At 45.4% G+C, this 19,143-nt stretch overlaps 1 protein-coding gene across 50 annotated transcripts in view; it reads left to right on the top strand.

The window, feature by feature from the left end:
- The window catches only part of madd (MAP-kinase activating death domain), a 42,495-nt gene that overhangs the window by 3,995 nt on the left and 19,357 nt on the right, over window positions 1-19,143 (top strand). For 18 of the 50 annotated variants that reach the window (XM_035521039.2, XM_035521057.2, XM_035521058.2 and 15 more), the window contains exons 2-16: window positions 4,267-4,479; window positions 5,527-5,804; window positions 5,970-6,276; window positions 10,467-10,776; window positions 12,005-12,136; window positions 12,296-12,409; window positions 12,578-12,658; window positions 14,976-15,148; window positions 15,314-15,549; window positions 15,678-15,837; window positions 16,018-16,121; window positions 16,540-16,739; window positions 17,272-17,525; window positions 17,821-17,960; window positions 18,107-18,208. In XM_035521039.2, coding sequence (XP_035376932.2) covers window positions 4,421-4,479; window positions 5,527-5,804; window positions 5,970-6,276; window positions 10,467-10,776; window positions 12,005-12,136; window positions 12,296-12,409; window positions 12,578-12,658; window positions 14,976-15,148; window positions 15,314-15,549; window positions 15,678-15,837; window positions 16,018-16,121; window positions 16,540-16,739; window positions 17,272-17,525; window positions 17,821-17,960; window positions 18,107-18,208 — 2,650 coding nt within the window. In that variant the 5' untranslated portion in view covers window positions 4,267-4,420. Of the gene's footprint in view, window positions 1-4,266; window positions 4,480-5,526; window positions 5,805-5,969; window positions 6,277-10,466; window positions 10,777-12,004; window positions 12,137-12,295; window positions 12,410-12,577; window positions 12,659-13,997; window positions 14,055-14,975; window positions 15,149-15,313; window positions 15,550-15,677; window positions 15,838-16,017; window positions 16,122-16,539; window positions 16,740-17,271; window positions 17,526-17,820; window positions 17,961-18,106; window positions 18,209-19,034; window positions 19,065-19,143 lie in introns of all 50 variants that reach the window. The other 32 variants (XM_081706380.1, XM_081706387.1, XM_081706389.1 and 29 more) reach the window with 8 other exon arrangements.

The raw sequence follows: 19,143 nt of genomic DNA, 5'->3' as shown, positions 1-19,143 counted from the left end.
TGTGTGTGTGTTTAAGAAACCTATGAGAAAGAGAGAAGCTGTTTGGGTTTCTGGGTGGAGCAACAAATGTTTCTTAGTATTATTTGCTCTCTGTGGCTATAATTTGAGGTGCAATGCATACTTTTGGCAGTGTAGCAGGTACATAGAGATTGCGAGGACTGGTAGAAACTAAACAGGTTTAGTATGTGTGGAAGTGTGAAGCTTTTAAGGCAAACGGAGCTTTTTTGTATATAAAGGAAATGTTCTTCTTTCTCCAGAAGCCCCCACCCACTGGGAAAGAATGGATAGAAAGCAGTGTTGTCAAAACACAAACTCTCGAGCCTTGTGTAAGAGCTGAATTTGTACCTGTACTGAACTGAACACAACTCTCAGTAGTTTTACCCTCATAAAACCTGAGAGGACTTGGGATGTGTAATCTGATAATAGTTGAGGCAAAATCACTCATTTAACATCTGCTCGGTCCTAATAGTAATAACACATCTCCAGTACAAAGCAACACTAAAGGCTTGACCTGCTGCAAGCTGTTGTGAATGTGTTGTGACCGATTACCCTGGGCTCCAATGCCTAATAAGACACAGTTCCTGTGCTATTTACATGCATACCGCTATTGGGGGGAGGGGTGTTGTTCAAAATGTCCTGTGTTTTGTAAAATGCTTCATCAGATATGGGTGAAGGTACTGAAGCCTGAATCCTGACAGTTGCCACTCTATCCCCAGCAGTGATTTTAAAGCTTTATTTTCTTAATTTTCAATCTAAATGCTGGAGACCAAAAAAGGCTTAGTCTGATTACTTTTAAAGATGACATGTAAACACTTCTATCATTTCTAATTAATTAGTTATTTGTGTTTGGCTGAATTTGCAGGCTACAAGTTGGCTTATGATTGAAACTTGCTCTTTTCTCAGCTCGTGATTGGCCAGGAGCCATTCATTGTCCTCCTTTCTGGATAGCGATTGGATCCTTGTATTGTCTGTTCAAAAATAGCAGTCGCATCTACCCTGGTGGAGAGGAGCAAGTTGGGTTTCCACAGTGACAAAATGGAATCTCATTATCCTGTGGCTGATTGTAGTGCTTGAGGACTGGGCACATAGTGATCGTCATGTAAGATGTGACGTGATTTGCTCCCATCACACACAAACACACGCGCGCGCGCGCACACACTCACAAAGCATGTAGAACAGGTCCTGGAACATGAGCTGAGTCAAATGGGAGACAGTCACAGAGCCCAGTGTACCATAACTATAAACATTACTCTATTTGCCCAATGTTTATCTGCGCTCTCATAGAAAAACAGTTCAGGAAAGAATGAATTAAAACTGGTGGTCATAAGCATTTTTGAAGCATTATCTGTGAAGATTAACATTTTAAACACTTATGCTTTTCAGAAAGACCCCTTTTTCACTTTTTTTTCCACTTTGTCACTTATCTTCAGTGTTCACAAAAGAAAAAGACATTTGAGGTATTTGGAGACATCTCATTGACCACTGTTTAACTGCCCCAGTTTCCTTTATTGGTGTCAAGCCCTCAAAAAGCTTTCATTTTGCATGCTTGCCAAAGATAGCACAGGGGTGTTTGAGCCTTGAAACCATACCCAGCAAGTGTCCTCTCTAAAGCGCTTTGCTTACTTCTGCAAGCACCCCAAACTGCAGTGGTCTGCAAATCCACTGGAAAGCACTACCTGACTCTAAAGAGGGTTTAAACAAGTGCTTGCTGATGTTTGGGCTTTCGAGAACTGTTCCACAACCTCGTATCCTGGGCCTGGAGTGATTCACAGTGTGTTGGCTCTTGCCTGGGCCCTGACTCGGGCCCCAAACAGTTGAGGTCCTGGTGTCAGAACAAAAAGAACAGAGGTGTTATTGATGTATTGCTACGGAACAGGGCCCCAGGGGGCACCCTGCCCCCGCCTCCCTCCATTTCACCACCTCCTCCTCTTGCGTAACGTTCTGGACAGCAGGCAGAGAGGAGAACATGCCAGGGAAGCGGAAGAGCTCGCCTACTAATCACTGAGTCAAAGCATTGGACAGCGGGCACGACACCCAACACCGATTAATGAGGCCCGCAGGACGAGGCCTAAGAAAGACCCGCTGCCCACACCTGCCGCACCGTGACTGGCAGACTCCTGGCAGCTCCTTTCTGCTGCATGTTCTAGGTTTCAGGTGTCTTGGCACGCTTGGGAGGTATAATTGCTATGGACTCGCTTTCGCAATGGTCATCAGCACCAGCCATCCTGCCTGCTTTGCATAGCGGCGCAAAATTCCTCCTCCTGGTGTAGGCGGCCGAACGAGTTCAGCCGAACACACACTTGAATTAGGTGTGAAGAAGCAGCATGTTTCCTAATCTGGACCTCAGAACAGCAGGGGTGTTTGCTGTTTTTTGACTGGCTGTCCCTTTTGACAGTTGCAGAAACGTTGTTGAGTGAGTAGTAACTGCGCGGTCATATGGTTAGACACGGTAGGTATTGCTAAAACTCAAGTGAACTCATCATGAACCATACTTTGAACAGGGATAGATATTTAACAAGGATAACTATTGATACCAAGAAAAAAAACAATAACATTAAATTGGTGTAAGACTGAACTCTACTATGGAACAGTGAGCACAAATTCTAAATCAAATCTTATAATTAGAAAAAATTACTTACCAACTTTGAGGAAAAACGTATTTACTAATAAATGTGGACAATATACGGCCCTACAGAAATGAAGACGAATCAGATTGAATACCAAGATACTACAAACATTTCTGACCACAAACCTCAGTGGTTTTTATTTGTTTGCTTTTTGTTTTATGTGTGTGTTGTTTTGTTATTTTTCCCCTCAATGTCCTGGCAATATTTCTTTCTTATTGTGTATATCCCAGCATATTTTGAAAACTCCCAATAAGTATTTAAGAAAATATCATCTTTGTTCATTCTGAATAGTTTGTTTTATTACAGCATTTAGTAAATAAAATACTATTACACAGTGTTAAATGATTATTTGTCATTATTTGTTTTACTGTACACATGTGAACGCCTGCTAATGTTCCTGCAGTTTGTAACTGACTTAGTTACCACAGCATCTCTCTCTCTCTCTCTCTCTCTCTCTCTCTCTCTCGTTCTACCTCTCTTAGTGTTTTCTTGCTCCCTCTGCACTCTGTCCATCTGAGCGACTATGCTGGTTTATTAATGCTTCCTTACCCCCTCAGAATTCTCCTGCCGCACACCGTCAAACATGCATGCTGGAACATCATATTAACATGCCCCTGAAAACTCCAACAAATCCCACACTTGTCGAAAGTTGAGATGGTAAATTTGTATAAATGCTGAATGTAAAACAGCCAGGTACCATTTTTAATTTCTTTATGTAAAATAGCTTGTGTAAAACATAGTTCGTTCAGTGTCTTCTCTGTGCTGCTGCGGCACTGAAAGTTGTCAGATGTCACCTTGGGCCTTGCTAACATGGTTTGAGCGAAAATTATGTAATACTGAGAGATGCCTGGGAGAGTTATCTGAGACTCAACACAGGGCTGGACCTAATCCCATCAGGCACTGAGCACAAGGCCTGTTCTCTTCAGCCGTGTGTGTGTGTGTGTGCGTGCATGCTGCAGGCTATCTGCAATGTGGGATGTGCATGCAGAACCTGAGAGAAACACTCACCCAGTTTAATAGCGAACCCTAAATGGGCAGAAAAGCGCACCATATCATTTACATTTAAACCTCCTAAACTCTAGCCATATTACTTGCTCATTAATATTAAGGTATATTGTTCAGAAACTACTGTGAATTATTCAGTAATTACATTGAAACTAATTTGAAAGGGATGAGGTTACTCGAATGAGGTATGAGGGCTGGAGCCACTAGCAGGTCCTTGGAGTGTAAGGGTCTAACGTTTTGCATGATTATTCCACATAATAAATGATGTAGGCTCCGCCTGAATGACTGGTGCGATGAGAATGTAGGCAGCCTGCGCTTGCTGCTTTATGTAAATTAAGCCTCAGCATTATGTTCGTTTGTTATTTTTCTGATCTTAGGCCCTGATAAAAGCCTGGGCTAAAAATGGCTAATCGCACAGTAAACAGTTTGCTCCTAACCAGCGTGTGTGTTTCGTTTCATCATCGTGTTTGTGTATTAACGCCTGTGTCACAGGAAATGTGGACAGTAATTTACATGTTCAGCAGTGCTTTGTCATAGCATTTACAATCATTCCGGGAGACTCCTCTCTGCTGCAGGGATCAGAGTGTGAGGAATCACCTCCGTAACTTTTCTTGCTTCTGTTCTTCACTTTCAGGAGGACCCTTTCCTGTATGGCTCGGAGCACAATGGTTGGCTGCCATCTGCCTGGACCTACCCAATCCTAGCCCTGTCACTTTCTGAGTGGACAGCTTTTGTGAAGAGCGTTTCATTGCCACGGTTGCCATGACTTAAACACTGCTCATTCAGACATGGAGAAAAAGAAAACATGTTCCCGCCTTCTGGACTACCTGGTGGTAGTTGGAGCCAGGTGTGTATGTGTGTGTGTGTGTGTGTGTGTGTGTGTGTGTGTGTGTGAGACCATGCACGCAACGTGTGCGCGTGTGTGTGTGTGTGTGTATGTGTGTTTGCGCGTGTGCATGCGCCTTTGTGTTTGCACATGTGTGCATGTGCCTGCAAATTCTTTGTTGATAGTGTCTGCAGGGTGTCGACACCAACCGGGTGTTGGCGCATGAGTTTACACTGGTGTGTTAGCGAGTACGTGTGAATCAGTAATAATGTATGTGAGCTGTGTACCGGAGGTGTGCACCAGCTCATGGTGGACTGGATGGGAGTGGAGGCCCTGGTCTTCACACTGTCCGTGAGGTTAATCTATTTGTACTGGGCCCTATGTTCTGCAAATTTTTTTATTTTTTTTTTCCCCTGACAGCGGGTAAGCTGGACAAGGTCACCAGGTTAAAGAATGACAGACATAGTGAGGGTGGAACCTGATCAGTGCGTTCTGTATGCAGTTGTATAATCGCAAAGAATGTTTTTCATGTCCATATTTGTGAGTGTTAGGGAGTTTTTTTATTGGGGCTTTTGGCCCTGGTGGAATAAAATGAATGTGTTCATTGGTACATTTCTGTGTAGTTTCTTGTTTGTCCCTTTATCTACTGCGGCTATACGATTTGGGGAAAATATTTAATACCAATTTTAAAAAATCTATTTATTTATTTATTTTACTAATATTTTATGTAATAATATTCCATAAATTAAGCTCCAGGCTACATGTTCATGGACCACATAGCAACAAATGCCTACTAAGCATGAGCGAATAGAATGAGACAAAATAATGTAGTGACTGCTACTGTGTATTTATAGATAAAGAACTATTACTATTGGCATAATAGGGTAATTAAAAAAAAAAAATCATGTAAGAAATGTGTTAAGAACCTTTGTATTAACATTCTTGATATATAATTGAATTTGTAACTATTGGCAGTTTGTAAATTGCATTCTTTCTAAACCGCAATTTCAACGGAAAGCCAATTAATCGCTCCACCCCTGCACCCTCCTCTTTCCAACGGGACGGCAGGCAGCCCAGTAGCGACAGCGTGGCCCAGACACCCCAGCTGCTGAGGCGCTATCCGCTGGAGGACCACGCTGACTTTCCCCTGCCGCCCGATGTGGTGTTCTTCTGCCAGCCCGAGGGCTGCTTGAGCGTGCGCCAGCGGCGCGTCAGCCTCCGCGACGACTCCTCCTTCGTCTTCACACTCACCGACAAGGACTCTGGCGTCACGCGCTACGGGATCTGCGTCAACTTCTACCGCTCCTTCCAGAGGGGCCACCACCGCCCGCGGGCAGAGGGCAAAGGTCAGGGGCCTTAGGGCGTCCTCTTCATCAAACGTTCAGCACCTGGAGCAGGCTTGCAGGCTCGTTCTGTTTTTCGAACGCAGCCTTTCGGCACAGGAGGTCGGCGAGCGACCGCCACTTGCGCGTTTCTCTCACGCAGTCCCACTTGCTGTCCTCTCCCCGCAGAAAAGCCCCTGCCAGCCGACGCCACAGTGGAGGCCCCGGAGAAGACCGACCCCTCGTCGCTGTACCTCTCGGACGACTCCACGGCGGCAGGGGCGGGTGATGCAGGAGGCGGCTGCCGCTCGCCCCGGCCCAGGCGCACCCGGGCAGCGGCGCGGAACCGCAACAGCACACTGACGTCGCTGTGCATGCTCAGCCACCACCCGTTCTTCTCCACCTTTCGCGAGTGCCTCTACCTCCTCAAGCGCATGGTGGACTGCTGCAGCCATCGCCTCAACCAGAGGGCCGGAGCGGCCAAGGCCATGCAGCGGTGAGTGAGCCCTGCCCCGCCCCCCAGCACTATCCACTCATTTTCAACCTGACACTGAAGACACGCCTCCTCTGTGTGAATGTTGACGTGTGTTTGCTTTTACTTGTGCTTTGTCCTGTCAGATTGTGCCCAGTAGTATAATGTTGTTCTTTTTATGCTATTTTATGCTTTTTATGTCTAATATGATTCTTCACTGCCATGGAAGAACAGTGCTCTTCTTCATTTCCCTTGTTAAATAATCTTAGTATACCATTCTGCCTCACATGCGGCTAAAATGAAACGTATCCTTTTTTTTTTTTTTATTGTAACTGCGAGGTACCAGTGGTAGGGTGATTGGTGTTTTGATTTCTTTCTCTCGCTGTCTCTTTGTCCTTCCCTCATATTTGATTTTCCTCATATCCGGTGGTTCTTGGCTGTTTTTATGGATCCTAGCAAATAAATAGTCATGAACTGCTAGCCAAATGGTAGCTTCTTAGAGAATTGTAATTGCTGTAATGGATCACAAAATGTATTAAAAAAAAAAAAAAATCAGGAGGCGGATGTGTCATTCAAGGCCGTTTTGACCGCTTTTGTTATTTAAGGTGGGAGGAGTGTGAGAGTGGGGAGAAATGGAGCGTGGGAGTGTTGGAGATTGAGAAAAGAGTAGGGAGACAGCTCTGATGATTTCCTCTTCTCCCCACGGATGCTTATGCAAGTGGCTTGCTGAGTGTTCACGTGCGACACACCCCGAACCCCCCCCCCCGGGCTATTTAGCTGTGTTCCAGTGGCGGCCCTCGAGTATGTATCATTAAACAATCTCCACAAGTGCTTTGGTGCTCCCGTTCAGATCAATAGGCATTGTGAACCATGTTCGTTTTCTCAAGCCTTTTCAGCTGTAGCCTAGCAACTGCCACCGTGATGAGCAGCAGATGAGTTTTCAGGCTTCAGTTTGTTTGCCGGTGAATTGGCATCCTTTTGATTTCCTCAGAAGGAGGAGAATAATTGAAGCAATAAGCTACTGGGGCTCTGTGTGTGTGTGTGTCTCTCTCTCTGTTTGTGTGTTTGACATGGCGATCTGCTGCTGACTAAACGCTGTTGAAATGTCTGCCGTTCATTTAGTGCTAGATGGTGCAGGCTTACTGAGGGGTTTAGTGTAACCTTGTTACTTCATCAGACCTGTTTACTCTCGATTCACTTACAGAACAGGCCCAGCAGGCCTGAGAACACTGTTACAATGTTGTTTTGCACTTTTTTTCTGATTTAAATTCAGTTAGGGTTTATTTGTTTGTTTGTTTTTTGCCACATTTTGTTTTATAAACTGTATTTCCAGTGGACAAAATAACTGAAAGCTACATGCCAGGAGCCCCAGCTCCCCTCATTTGACTGCTCCCCAGCAGAAATGTGCAGTCATCTATTTGTGATTTGACCCAGAAGGTTATGTGGAAGCAGTGTAAATCTCTACAGCACATGCTACAGTTGCTAATAGTACTATTCAGTGCAGTCATTTTTCCTTTTTCCTTTCTCAGGCTGTTTTCAAATGTGGAAATGCACAAAATGCAGATGCTGAGTTTAGTGGCATTGTGAGTGCAGTCGCTGCCAAAGCAGTGCAGAGGGCAGACGTCAGCAGAGCAGGGCTGTAGGAGTTGGGGTGGGAAGGGTTTTAGGGTAAGTCGGCTAGCAGTTGCAAATTCTATAACTATTCTGAATTGTGCCAAAATAAGAGAATCGAAATAATTGTTAATATTATATTAAAACAAATATTACATAATATTATATTATGTATTAATATTATCATATTTCCTCATATTGGGGTGAAATTTGAGATTTTATTATGCATTCAGTTACTCTCTAAAGAACCTTAATCAAATATGTTGTGAAGTTAGAGCTTTACACAAATAAATGTAGATTGGCTAATACATGATTGAATGTGCTTGTATTTGCCTCCAACTCTCAGCAAGCAGAACTCAGGATCTCTGCTCAGTGTCCATCTGCTAGTGCTGCAGTTTTCATTTGTCTGACAGGTGCAGTGCATTCGTGGGAGTTCTGTGAGTGCGGCGTGGTGACTGTGGAATCGTTGGGTCTCCAAGGGGCACTTCTGACTCAGTGCTCTCTCTCTCTCGCTCTCTCTCTCTCTCTCGCTCTCTCTCTCGCTCTCTCTCTCTCTCTCTCTCTCTCTCTCTCTCTCTCTCTCTCTCTCTCTCAGCGCAATAGCATCCAGTGACCTTGACATTGCTCTATTACTGGCATTTCAGTGTGCAAACACACACCTCTACTCTCTTTGAGGTGCAATTGAGTGACTCCGGTATCTTTCAGGTTAAGAGCCTGTCATTAATTCCATCAGGAAGGTTAATTGGTGTAACGCAGGAAACTGCTGGAGGTGTTAATTCACAGCTTTAATTCCACATGGAGGTTATTGAAGTATTGAGTTTTCTTTGTGGCTTTCATTGTGGTCATGTGTGTTGTCACTGCGGTCTGCTGGCGTTGCTTGAGGCTTCTGCAGCGGTTGGGTCTAAGGTTCAACAGCTGTACGCAAGCAGACTGGAATAAGCGTTTCAAATTATGTAGACAGAAGCTAAACGTGGGGATTCAGAGCACATGAGCAGAGAGAGAGAGAGAGAGAGAGCGAAAGAGAGGGAGAGAATAAAAAAAATTATGTGCTTATGTAAGGCTGAAGCAGTCTTTCAGACAGATTGAGGTTTCTGACTCTCCATGGCGACAGGTTGCAGGAGGTGGGAGGTTCTCGTGCCACCAAATGATGTCTGTCATCTGCCTGGCATTGGAGCCACATTCTCTAGCCCCCCCAACCGCAGCCCACGCCAGCTGGATTGCCGAGGGAAGGGATCTCTCTGTGCCACCAGCTTTCAGCCCCCCAACACCAGCTGGCTGCCACGTTCCAGTATCCAGCCCATGCTGTGCCTGGGTCGCCAGGCCAGGATTCTGGGACCAGACTCGCTCCACCTGCCAGAAAATAAAATGATTTCAAAATGGGAACAGTGGTGTATATTTTCACTGAAAGGTTATGCTTAGGATGGGGTGTTGGGCAGAGAAAAGCAGGCCATTTAGACCTAGAATGTTCCTGAGAGTATTGAGAATATTCCTGCAGTGGACTTGAAAGTTGGCTCTGAGTTTCTTGGTTTGAGATTCATGTAGCGTATACATGTAGAGTGTCACTGAGCTTGGTCAGCTCCACGCAGTCTGCCCACTGCTTTACTCTCATAGCTTTAAACTGATTAGCAGCCTAATCTCCACCCGTTAGCTACCAGATGCCACTGTTTTGTGCTATTTCTGGCTCTCAGTCACTTGATTACTAAAAAGGCTTAGAGGATCTCGAGATAATGGCCCAATTGCCCATCTCACAGTTTTATAGGCATGCACAAATGGCCAAGCACCCTATCTTTTGCACAGGTTAAGTGTCTTGACGTACGTAGAAAGCCCATGTACGTAGGGCTTTCTTCCCTGGAAAGCGATAGTGACGGTGTATGGAACAGTCAGCGTAGCCCAGCTGAAGTGGTTAGGGAGAGCACTGCCCTGCACAGGGCACAAAAAGACGCACGAAGGTGAGGACATGTGGGGTAGTTTACGGGCTGTCATAAGCGGTTGTGATAAATAATATAATAACATAATCATAATGGGTCCGCATGCTGCAGCATCACCACCTTCCCAGCCTGCTGGGTGCTGGCACATGTGAATTGTGGGTAGTGTAGGCAGAGTAGCGATGATGAAATGTCCTTCAGTCATCGCGTTCAATGCACATAGATATTGTTCTTAAGAAGGTGCGGCAGTGTCTGTTAGAATGAACGAGGCTGTTTTTGCCCAAGGACATGCGATTGGACAGAGCTTGCTCCACTGCGTCAGTATATCCTGCTAAGTGATGCAATGTCAAAATGTGCAAGTGGAAAACTGCAGAGAGCAGGGGGCTAAAAATAGCTAAGCCGGTTCTGGCCAGAATATCTGTTTTAGTCATCCAAATGTGTCGGGGGGATGAGACCGTGTCTTTTTGTAGCTGATGACTGTTTTGAAATGTATCAGCTGTAGAGGTGTGCACATGCTATGCTGTACTGTAGTCAGTCACACACACTTTTTTTGATTAAGTAGTATTTCTAAAATGTCTACAAGTGTGAATTCCCGCACTGAACTAAGAGAGGTGTGTGTGTGTGTGTGTGTGTGTGTGTGTGTGTGTGTGCGTGCGTGCGTGCTTACCTATCCTCCAGGGATGCCATGTGGCGTGTGTTCATCGGCGCCCTCTCTGTGGAGGAGAAGGAGAAGGGCAGTCAGCTCCTGCACGATCTGCGGGAGATTGAGTCGTGGGTGTACCGCCTGCTGCGCTCACCCGTGCCGCTGGCGGGGGCTCGGCGCGTCGACGTGGAGGTGCTGCCCCCCGAGCTGCAGCCGGCGCTCACCTTCGCCCTGCCCGACTCCTCGCGCTTTGGCCTGGTGGACTTCCCTCTGCACCTGCCTCTGGAGCTGCTGGGCGTCGACGCCTGCCTGCAGGTGCTCGGCTGCATCCTGCTGGAGCATAAGGTATGGCGCCCAGGAGGGGACACTTCTAATCAGCACCGTCAAGACTAGCAGTCAAATTGCAGGTGGTCAACAGGTGTTCTCATTAGAACTATGACCGAAGCAACAAAACAACACAACAAAACAACCACAAAACAACAATTGATTATTATCAGAAGATCCCCTCTGAAAGAAACATTTCAGCTTCTTCCATCTTCATCTCACTACAGGCTTCCAAAGATTTAAAGATAATTACGGCAAAAATGGACCGCGTAGACCACTTTGGTTTGTCACTGGTTCTTGCTAACAGAGCATTGTTTCTGTTTCATTATGACCCCTAGCCTTTAAAAAAATAAAAATAAAAATTCTATTTAATTAGGCATTATGTATTGGAGTCATCCACATGTACAGCCATGTCCTAGAGGGAGTGATTAGGGGAGGAGACGTCTAGTGCTCAGGGCACCATGGCCAGGACTGTTTAACCCCCCCGCTTATGCACATGTATTTGTTCTTTTGTTCATTCACTAATTTGGCATCACATGGATTCAGTTTAGGTCACATTTTAATACGAGCAATTGCGAATGGCAAAACTGATCGGCTTTGAGAAAGTAAGCTTGAGGAATGAATTTTTGAGATTTTAAGCTTGAGGAATTGAGTTTTCTGCATGCTGTCACAATATAGGCATAGGGGTACCTCACTCCCTAGAAAACACATCATTTTGATTAGCAAATAACAATTGCGCGGGGGAAATTTTAACAGTAAGTTTTTGATGGTGGTGTTCTATTGGCATGTCTAAAAGTGGCATATTTATTCACTAGAACTTCCATTGTGAGTGATGTTAAGGTCAGACTGTTGCTTACCAAGAAAGTCTTTATATAATAGTTCAGCAAAGCACTTAACGAAAGTGTTGGGAGCAAATAACCATTTTCACAAACTCCACATAAATCTCCCCATAATAATTGCCACATCTTTGACAATATTTTTAATGTACTTTGCATTCTAAAATAGCTAATGAAATGGTTCATGTATATCGACATACTGATCAAGTTTACACAGGGCACATATAGTATAATAAATTAAAGAGTGATTGTCACACAGCTTGTCAGACAGATCATCCATCACCTCCATTATGTGTAGTTTTCCAGCTCTGGGATGCAGCATATTACAGAGCATCCATCAGTTTCTGCTGCCTTCAGCCCTTTATTCTGTGAGGATACGAGATGAACTCTCAAGCGCCCTCTGCTGTTTGTAGGTCGTACTGCAATCTCGGGATTACAACGCGCTCTCTATGAGCGTGATGGCGTTTGTGGCCATGATCTACCCTCTGGAGTACATGTTCCCAGTCATCCCCCTGTTGCCAACCTGCATGGCGTCAGCCGAACAGGTAAACGCCCGATAAGCCATCACTGCAACCGGCTCCAATGATTTGATCGGTGTTCCTAAAAAGCACGACTGCACGCGCGTGACTGCACAACACTGGAGTAATCGCATTACAGGAGCAGGTGAAACAGGCTTTGCCTCTTCATGTTTCCTCTCTTCCCAGCTCCTGCTGGCTCCTACTCCATACATTATCGGCGTGCCCGCCAGTTTCTTCCTCTACAAGGCCGACTTTAAGATGCCGGACGATGTTTGGCTGGTGGATTTGGACTGCAACAAGGTCAGTTACCTCTAGTACTGTAGTCAGTCAATTGGACTGTTTTTAATGATGATGGTGGTGGTGGTGGTTGTTCGTCTTTCTTGTCTTTGGAGCCTCACGCCGTTCAGCAGACATTGTAAGGCGGGGAAAGTTCTTTTCTAATTCTGGATGTGTACGTTTCTTTGACAGGTCATTGCTCCTAGCAACGCTGAAATACTCCCACCTTTACCTGAGCCGGAGGCCTCAGAGCTGAAGAAGCACCTGAAGCAGGTATGCTAAAAATGACTTACTCTGCTCTATTTAGTACTTCCCAGAAATATGATCGTTGGTACAGATTTCACACGGATAAAGTGTGTGCACTGAGATAAGTGTGTGGGTGTGTGTAGGTATTATTATGAATAATAATTTTATTTATTTATTTATTTATTAAATCACCACCTATGATGTTTTTTTTTTTAGTTTTCAGCAATAATGTTGTTCTTCTGATCACATTTCCCATATTCTAATGTAAATGGAAATGTTACATCTGTTCAGTAACTGCAGTGCATGTTAATGAACATCTGTTTTTTGTTTTTTCCTTCCTTCGGTCTGTTCTAGCATTCGGAGGTAATGAGAGTTCTGGGTGCATCTGCTCATAGACACAGCAATAGTTTGAGGTTTCTAAAGTGACTAATCTCAGAAACTGCTATATGGGAACCATTCACACATCTTCTACAGTTCAGGCCTGATTCAGGGCACAACTAATTTCACCTGATTCAATTAACAAAAACTCTACATCCTGCCATTATTCACAGTCATTAATTACATAAATACATTTTTATTTTAGTTCAGTGATTCATTAATATTTGATTAACTCATTGTTATTTTATATTATCAATTATATTTTTTTCATTTTCATACTGGTGAGTTCTGCTGTTCAATTACTATTCAGTTATTTTTGGCAAATAGCTATTTAGTTTTCAGTCTTAATGATTATTACTAACAATGATGACTATAAATCAGAATGTGGTATTCTGATCATCGTGGTTCTGAAACCAGTGACGCAAACTTAATCAGACAATGAAAGCCTGTTTGCTGTAGCGTTAGATTATGATATCCAAATCATACTGTTGGCAGATTTTCATTTTTGGCAAGCTTGTGTCTGTGTGTTTGTTTTTGTTTCTTTGCCTGAACTTAAAAAAGGACCAGAGAGGTGTGATTTTCATATTCTGTATTAAAAAAAAACCCCAAACACCTGTTTTACAGATTACTGAAGTTCATAGCTTGTTTTGCCTTTACTGTTTGCCAATGTCACCTACTCAAAATCAGGTTTTTAAGAGAAATTCAGCTTCTGTGACCACTCTCATAATTTGTCTAGTGTCCTTGTGTTTCTCACTAACTTGCCCTTTGTCCATTCTGTTGTTTGTGCAAAAGCACACTTTCTTCCTTCCTTTCTTTCGTGTTCTGATGTCCTCCTCACTCTTGCACACTTGGTCGGTCTGTCTGTCTGTCTGTCTGTCTGTCTGTCGGTCTGTCTCCTCACCATTTTGCCCTCCAGTCTGGTCACATGAACCGCTGATCCTACGGCAGTCATGTGACCCTGGCTCTGTTTTGTTCTTGTGTTTCTCAGTGTCTGGTTAGGTTGACTGTGATCACCCAAAAACAGATCTTCGCTACAGACTCCAAGGTTCCTAAGCCTCTGCTCCGCCATGCTCCCTTGCTGCTCGACCCCCCCCCCCCCCCATTCCTACTCTTACTTAGATGCACTCTGCACATACACATGCACTTCATCCCAGATGTGCACGGCTGTCTTCTTTTCTCTTACATCACATGCAAAAAAAACCTACTCTAATAACCTCTTACTTAAAGAGGTACACTCTACACGTACACTCGCACACATTTAAAGTCCTGGTCATCCCCTCTCCTTTTCTCCCTGGCCCTGATGGATTGAGATGTAATCCTCTGCTGCTCACCGCACTCTGTCTGGCTTGAGCATGTCTGGATGTCTCCTGTGCTCTAAGCGTGGTTTAGAACCCTGAAGCGGCAGATGGTAAATCCAACCGATGATGCGTTGTCTTGGCAGCGTGGCTGGCCTGGACTGTCCAGAGTGTGTAAAGATCTGCTGGAATCCCAGCTGCGTCGGCGAGGCACTGGCCGAGTGGCAAGGCACTAGCACTATTGCCAGAGTGATTTGAAAATGGCTCGATGTGATGAACCTACCCCGCTCTTTAACAGTTTTGACCTTTCAACCCACTAATTAGGCATCTCATTTCAGGCAATAGCTGTCAGTCACACTCAAGGCTGAGGTAATTTTGTGTGCGTGCAGTACACAAAAGCAATTTGCCTTCGGTTTTGGTAACTGGATGACTCTTCTCGTAGATTCCAATCAAAGGCATGTATGTATAGGGTCCTAAACACTCTTGCGTACCCTTATCATACTGCATATGAAAATGTGCAGTGTTGTACATGAAACACTGATGCCTGAAGTGAGAATGCTTAACCTTACCCCTTTCTGTTGTAGGCTTGTGATTTTTGTAAAATACGGATCATTTCCATTAAGTTCTCTCTCTCTCTCTCGCTCCCCCACCCTCTCCCTGCCTCTCTGCAGGCTCTGGCTAGTATGAGTTTGAACACTCAGCCCATTCTAAACCTGGAGAAGTTCCAGGAGGGCCAGGACCTGCCCCTTATACCCCCTGGCCGGGAGAAGTCGTCCCCTTCCTCCACCGAGTTTAATCCCCTCATCTACGGAAATGACGTAGACTCAGTGGATGTGGCCACAAGGTGAGTGCTCCAGCACGGTCAGGGCCCAGCACGGTCAGGGCCCAGCCCGGACCCTGCCGGTCCAGCACATACATGTTTTGCCAGACCTTACCTGACAAACACTGGAAGACCAGTGGCAGCACGCTCAGTGCTCAGCGTTGTGGATTTGCGCTTTGCCGTGCGCAGGGTGGCGATGGTGAGGTTCTTCAACTCCTCCAACATGCTGCAGAGCTTCCAGCTGCACACGCGCACCCTGCGGCTCTTCCCGCGGCCTGTGGTGGCCTTCCAGGCCACGTCCTTCCTGGCCTCTCGCCCGCGCCGCACAGCCTTCACCGAGAAGCTCTCGCACACGCAGGCCGTGGAATACTATGGCGAGTGGGCCCTGAACCCCACTAACTTGGCCTTCCAGAGGATCCAGAACAGTAAGAGCATGTGCGGCCCGCAAACCAGGTCCTCGCAGTCTAGTTCACAGCCCAGCACAAACAACGCCACCTTCTTTATAAACACAAATAATGCAAGGTGTGTGTGTGCGTGCGTGCGTGCGTGCCAGATGTGTATGACCCTTCCCTAATAGGTGATAAGCCTAAGTGGTATGCTCACCAGTTGCAGCCTGTGTTCTACCGCGTGTATGATGGCAACTCGCAGCTTGCTGAGGCCATTAGTGGCCCACTGGAGGATGAAACGAACGACTCAGACCCTACAGACGACAGGTGGGCAAGACATACACACACATACTGTTAAAGCCAGTGTGCTGGAAATTTGTCAGTTATATCGGTTAGTGAACAGGTGTTTTAGCTTCCGCTAGTAAGCATGTATTGTTTTGTGTTTTGTTTTTTATGAGCTGCATGGTTCATGTTTGTTTGTGTGTTTGTTTGCATTGCCGGTTACAGTGGCAGTGACAGCGAGGCGTACGACGACTCCAGCTCCTCCTACTCCTCACTCGGAGATTTCGTGAATGAGATGATCAAAGGGGACATACAGGGTGACACACCAAGTTAGCCCCCTGCTCCTTTCTTTTCCACTCCTACTCCCTCCTGCTCTCCGCTTGCCTCAAAACAGAAACGGCTCTCAGTTCAGTTTGATTCAAGATACTGAAATGGCTATCATTTTAAAAGTTGCTTTAAAGCTTTTCCTTGCTGTGCTTTGGCAAACATCACCCCCTTTTTATGCATGGATGAGGCTTTAAATAGACAAACATTTTTAGTGTTTTACTAAGACACTGAGGTTTAACCTGCTAATGAAATACTGCTGGACATTCTCTCAGAGCTCAGCTGATGTTCCCTTCAGAGTACTGCTGCTGTCTCTAAATGGAACGTGGCATTGTACATTAGTCTCAATCTTTCCTGATCTCTCTCTCCCATGTCCACCCCTCTCCCCCTCTCTCTCCGTCCTTCCGACACGCTCTTTTGCAGATGTGGACCCCTTGACACACGCGGCACTGGAGGATGCCAACGAGGTGGAGATCCGCGACTTGCAGGAGTTTAAGGGGGAGGCTGGTGAGCGCATGCCCGAATCGGAGGCCCTCCCAGAGGCGGACAGCCAGCCACTGCGCTCCAGCTCCAGTACCACAGCCAGCTCCAGCCCCAGCACAGTCATCCAGGGAGTCAATCACGTCAGTAGCACTCCTCTCAGCAGTGTGCGTCCGGGGCCGGTTAGAATCGCTTTGTTCAGTCGGCGCGAAAGTCGTAATAAGGGCTGTGATTTTATTAGCCTGTGAAATGAGAGGATAAACTAAAAACTATTTCAAATGAGGAACTGAAAAATACCTGTACATTTTAACCAGTTTTGATCTATTTATTAATTACCTATAGTAGGAACTTTACAACTTATGGGGAAAAAGGTAACGCAGTGCGTTCAAATGTTAAAAGGGTTTCATTCAGTAATAAGATGTATTGTGGAATATTGTATTGTGCTTTCAAATGTTAATATGACTAATTAACAGGCAGTGGTAGCTCACGGGTTAAGGTACTTGACTTGTAATTGGAAGGTTGCTGGTTCAAGCCCCACCACTGCCAAGTTGCCACTGTTGGGCCCCTGAGCAAGGCCCTTAACCCTCAATTGCTCAAGTTGTCCTCACTCATAATTGTAAGTTGCTTTGGATAAAAGTGTCAGCTAAATGCCATAAAACAATACTTTTTTTCTAGGAGCAGGCAGAGCCTGTTGAGATGGAGGCATCAGCTAGTGTGGCTCTGCAGAATTCCATTCCTGGATTGGTTCCCCCACCGTTCACAAGACCCGCCCCAGAGGCGGCCCCTGTGGACTCAGCCAATAAGAAGCGGGAGTATGACAACCCGTATTTTGAGCCCCAGTATGGCTTTCCTACAGAAGAGGAGGCTGACAGTGAAGAACAAGAAGAGAGCTACACACCACGCTTCAACCAGAATATCAACGGAAACAAGTATGCCTGCCACACACACACAGAGCTTTAATCTTATTAACAAAGAGATAGTAGTTTAAATCAGAACGTAAGTAGCAGATTAAAATGACCTGCTCAATTCTGTGATTGTATGAAGCTTGTGCCTACCTAAATCAACTCACTCCCAGACTTCAAAACATGCAAGCTGAAAGCCTGTGTGTTTTTGGTTTTATTTAATTCTCTTTTCATGTCTACATACACACACACTCAAACACACTGTCTCACCTCTGTGTGTCTGTGTGTCTGTGTGTCTGTGTGTGTGTGTGTGTGTGTGTAGGCCATCTCGCCCGCTGAGGCCAAGCAGCCTGAGGCTGCCGGGTGAGTCGGACGGTGAGGGCGATTCCAAAAACAGCTCCCCCAACTCCAGTGTGTCCAACAACAGTAGCGACGGCTTCGGAGGACTCATGTCTTTTGCCAGTGAGTGGCTTTTACACCTTATGTTGATATTCTTTGCTGTTGTATCTCTGTGCACTTCTAGATTATTTTGCTCAGTGTCTCTATGAATAGGTCTGTGTCCCTGTAATACTGGTGCACTGTGTGTGTGCATACTGGCGTCTGTTTAGGTAACCTGTACAAGAACCATGGCACCAGCTTCAGCCTGTCCAGCCTGGCTCTGCCTAACAAAGCAACCAGGGAGAAGAACACCCCCTTCCCCAGCCTTAAAGGTACGGCCCGTGGTTCCATGCAGCCTCAGGGCCTGCTGCCTTCCTGCCGGACCCGCCCTTTCATCCACCGAGCCAACCACTCATCCTTAACACTTCACCGTCCGTTTGTCCTGCCAGTCCAGTCAAACGCTGTCCCTGTGGCTCGCTCTCTCTCTCTTACTCTCGCTCTCTCTGCACCTTCTAATACACTGTATATATCTAAGCTCCTTTATAGTTGAACTTTGTCACTCCAAGATCAAAAATGTGTTTACAAAAAGTCACCAACAGTGATTAAATGCACAAATAAATTGTCACCATGTCACCAAGGTATTGGAGCCGCAATTGAAGACTGTGCACTTAAATGTCGGTTTATGACACCAGATTGTAGATAATGGTGTAATTAACAGCACACTTGCTCAGAGCTAAGGTCATGGGGTTAGGACTCTGATGAGAACACATCATTACTATTCATCATTTACCGGTGCTATCATTTCTTCTTTTGTCTTTGTTCTTTTTTTTTTTTTTTTAATCTCTTTTTCATCAAATGTTTCTTTAGAAAAAAATAAGAATTAGGTTTTCTTTTAGAGGAATAAACAGATCAAGGTTGGTAGGATTGTTGCCTGATTTATTGCCCGAACCCTGATCTATTAACAGCATTTTGAGGTGCTACACCAGAAGTGAACCAGGAGCTGCATGTGGTGCCCCAGAAAGCTGCCATTCGCAGAAAAAGTGGGCATTTGAAAAGAGCTCGTTCACTTTCTTAGCATGTAGCTGTGGATCTTTTGTTGTTTTTTTACCTTTGTTTTCATTTGCTCATGATTTTGGATACATTGTTTTTGCTGTTCAGATGATGAGGAGAAGAGTCCTGTCCGTCCTGGTATGTTTGTAGCCTGACCCAAACTTGTGCCAGATTGCTGTGTTTTATTACCTTAGACCTTTACCTCTATGAGAATGAG

Source organism: Electrophorus electricus, chromosome 23 (genome assembly GCF_041902795.1).
Source record: "Electrophorus electricus isolate QZ-2024a chromosome 23, ASM4190279v1, whole genome shotgun sequence".
In the NCBI taxonomy this organism is placed as follows: Eukaryota; Metazoa; Chordata; class Actinopteri; order Gymnotiformes; family Gymnotidae; genus Electrophorus; species Electrophorus electricus.
This window is presented reverse-complemented; position numbering and strand designations above follow the sequence as displayed.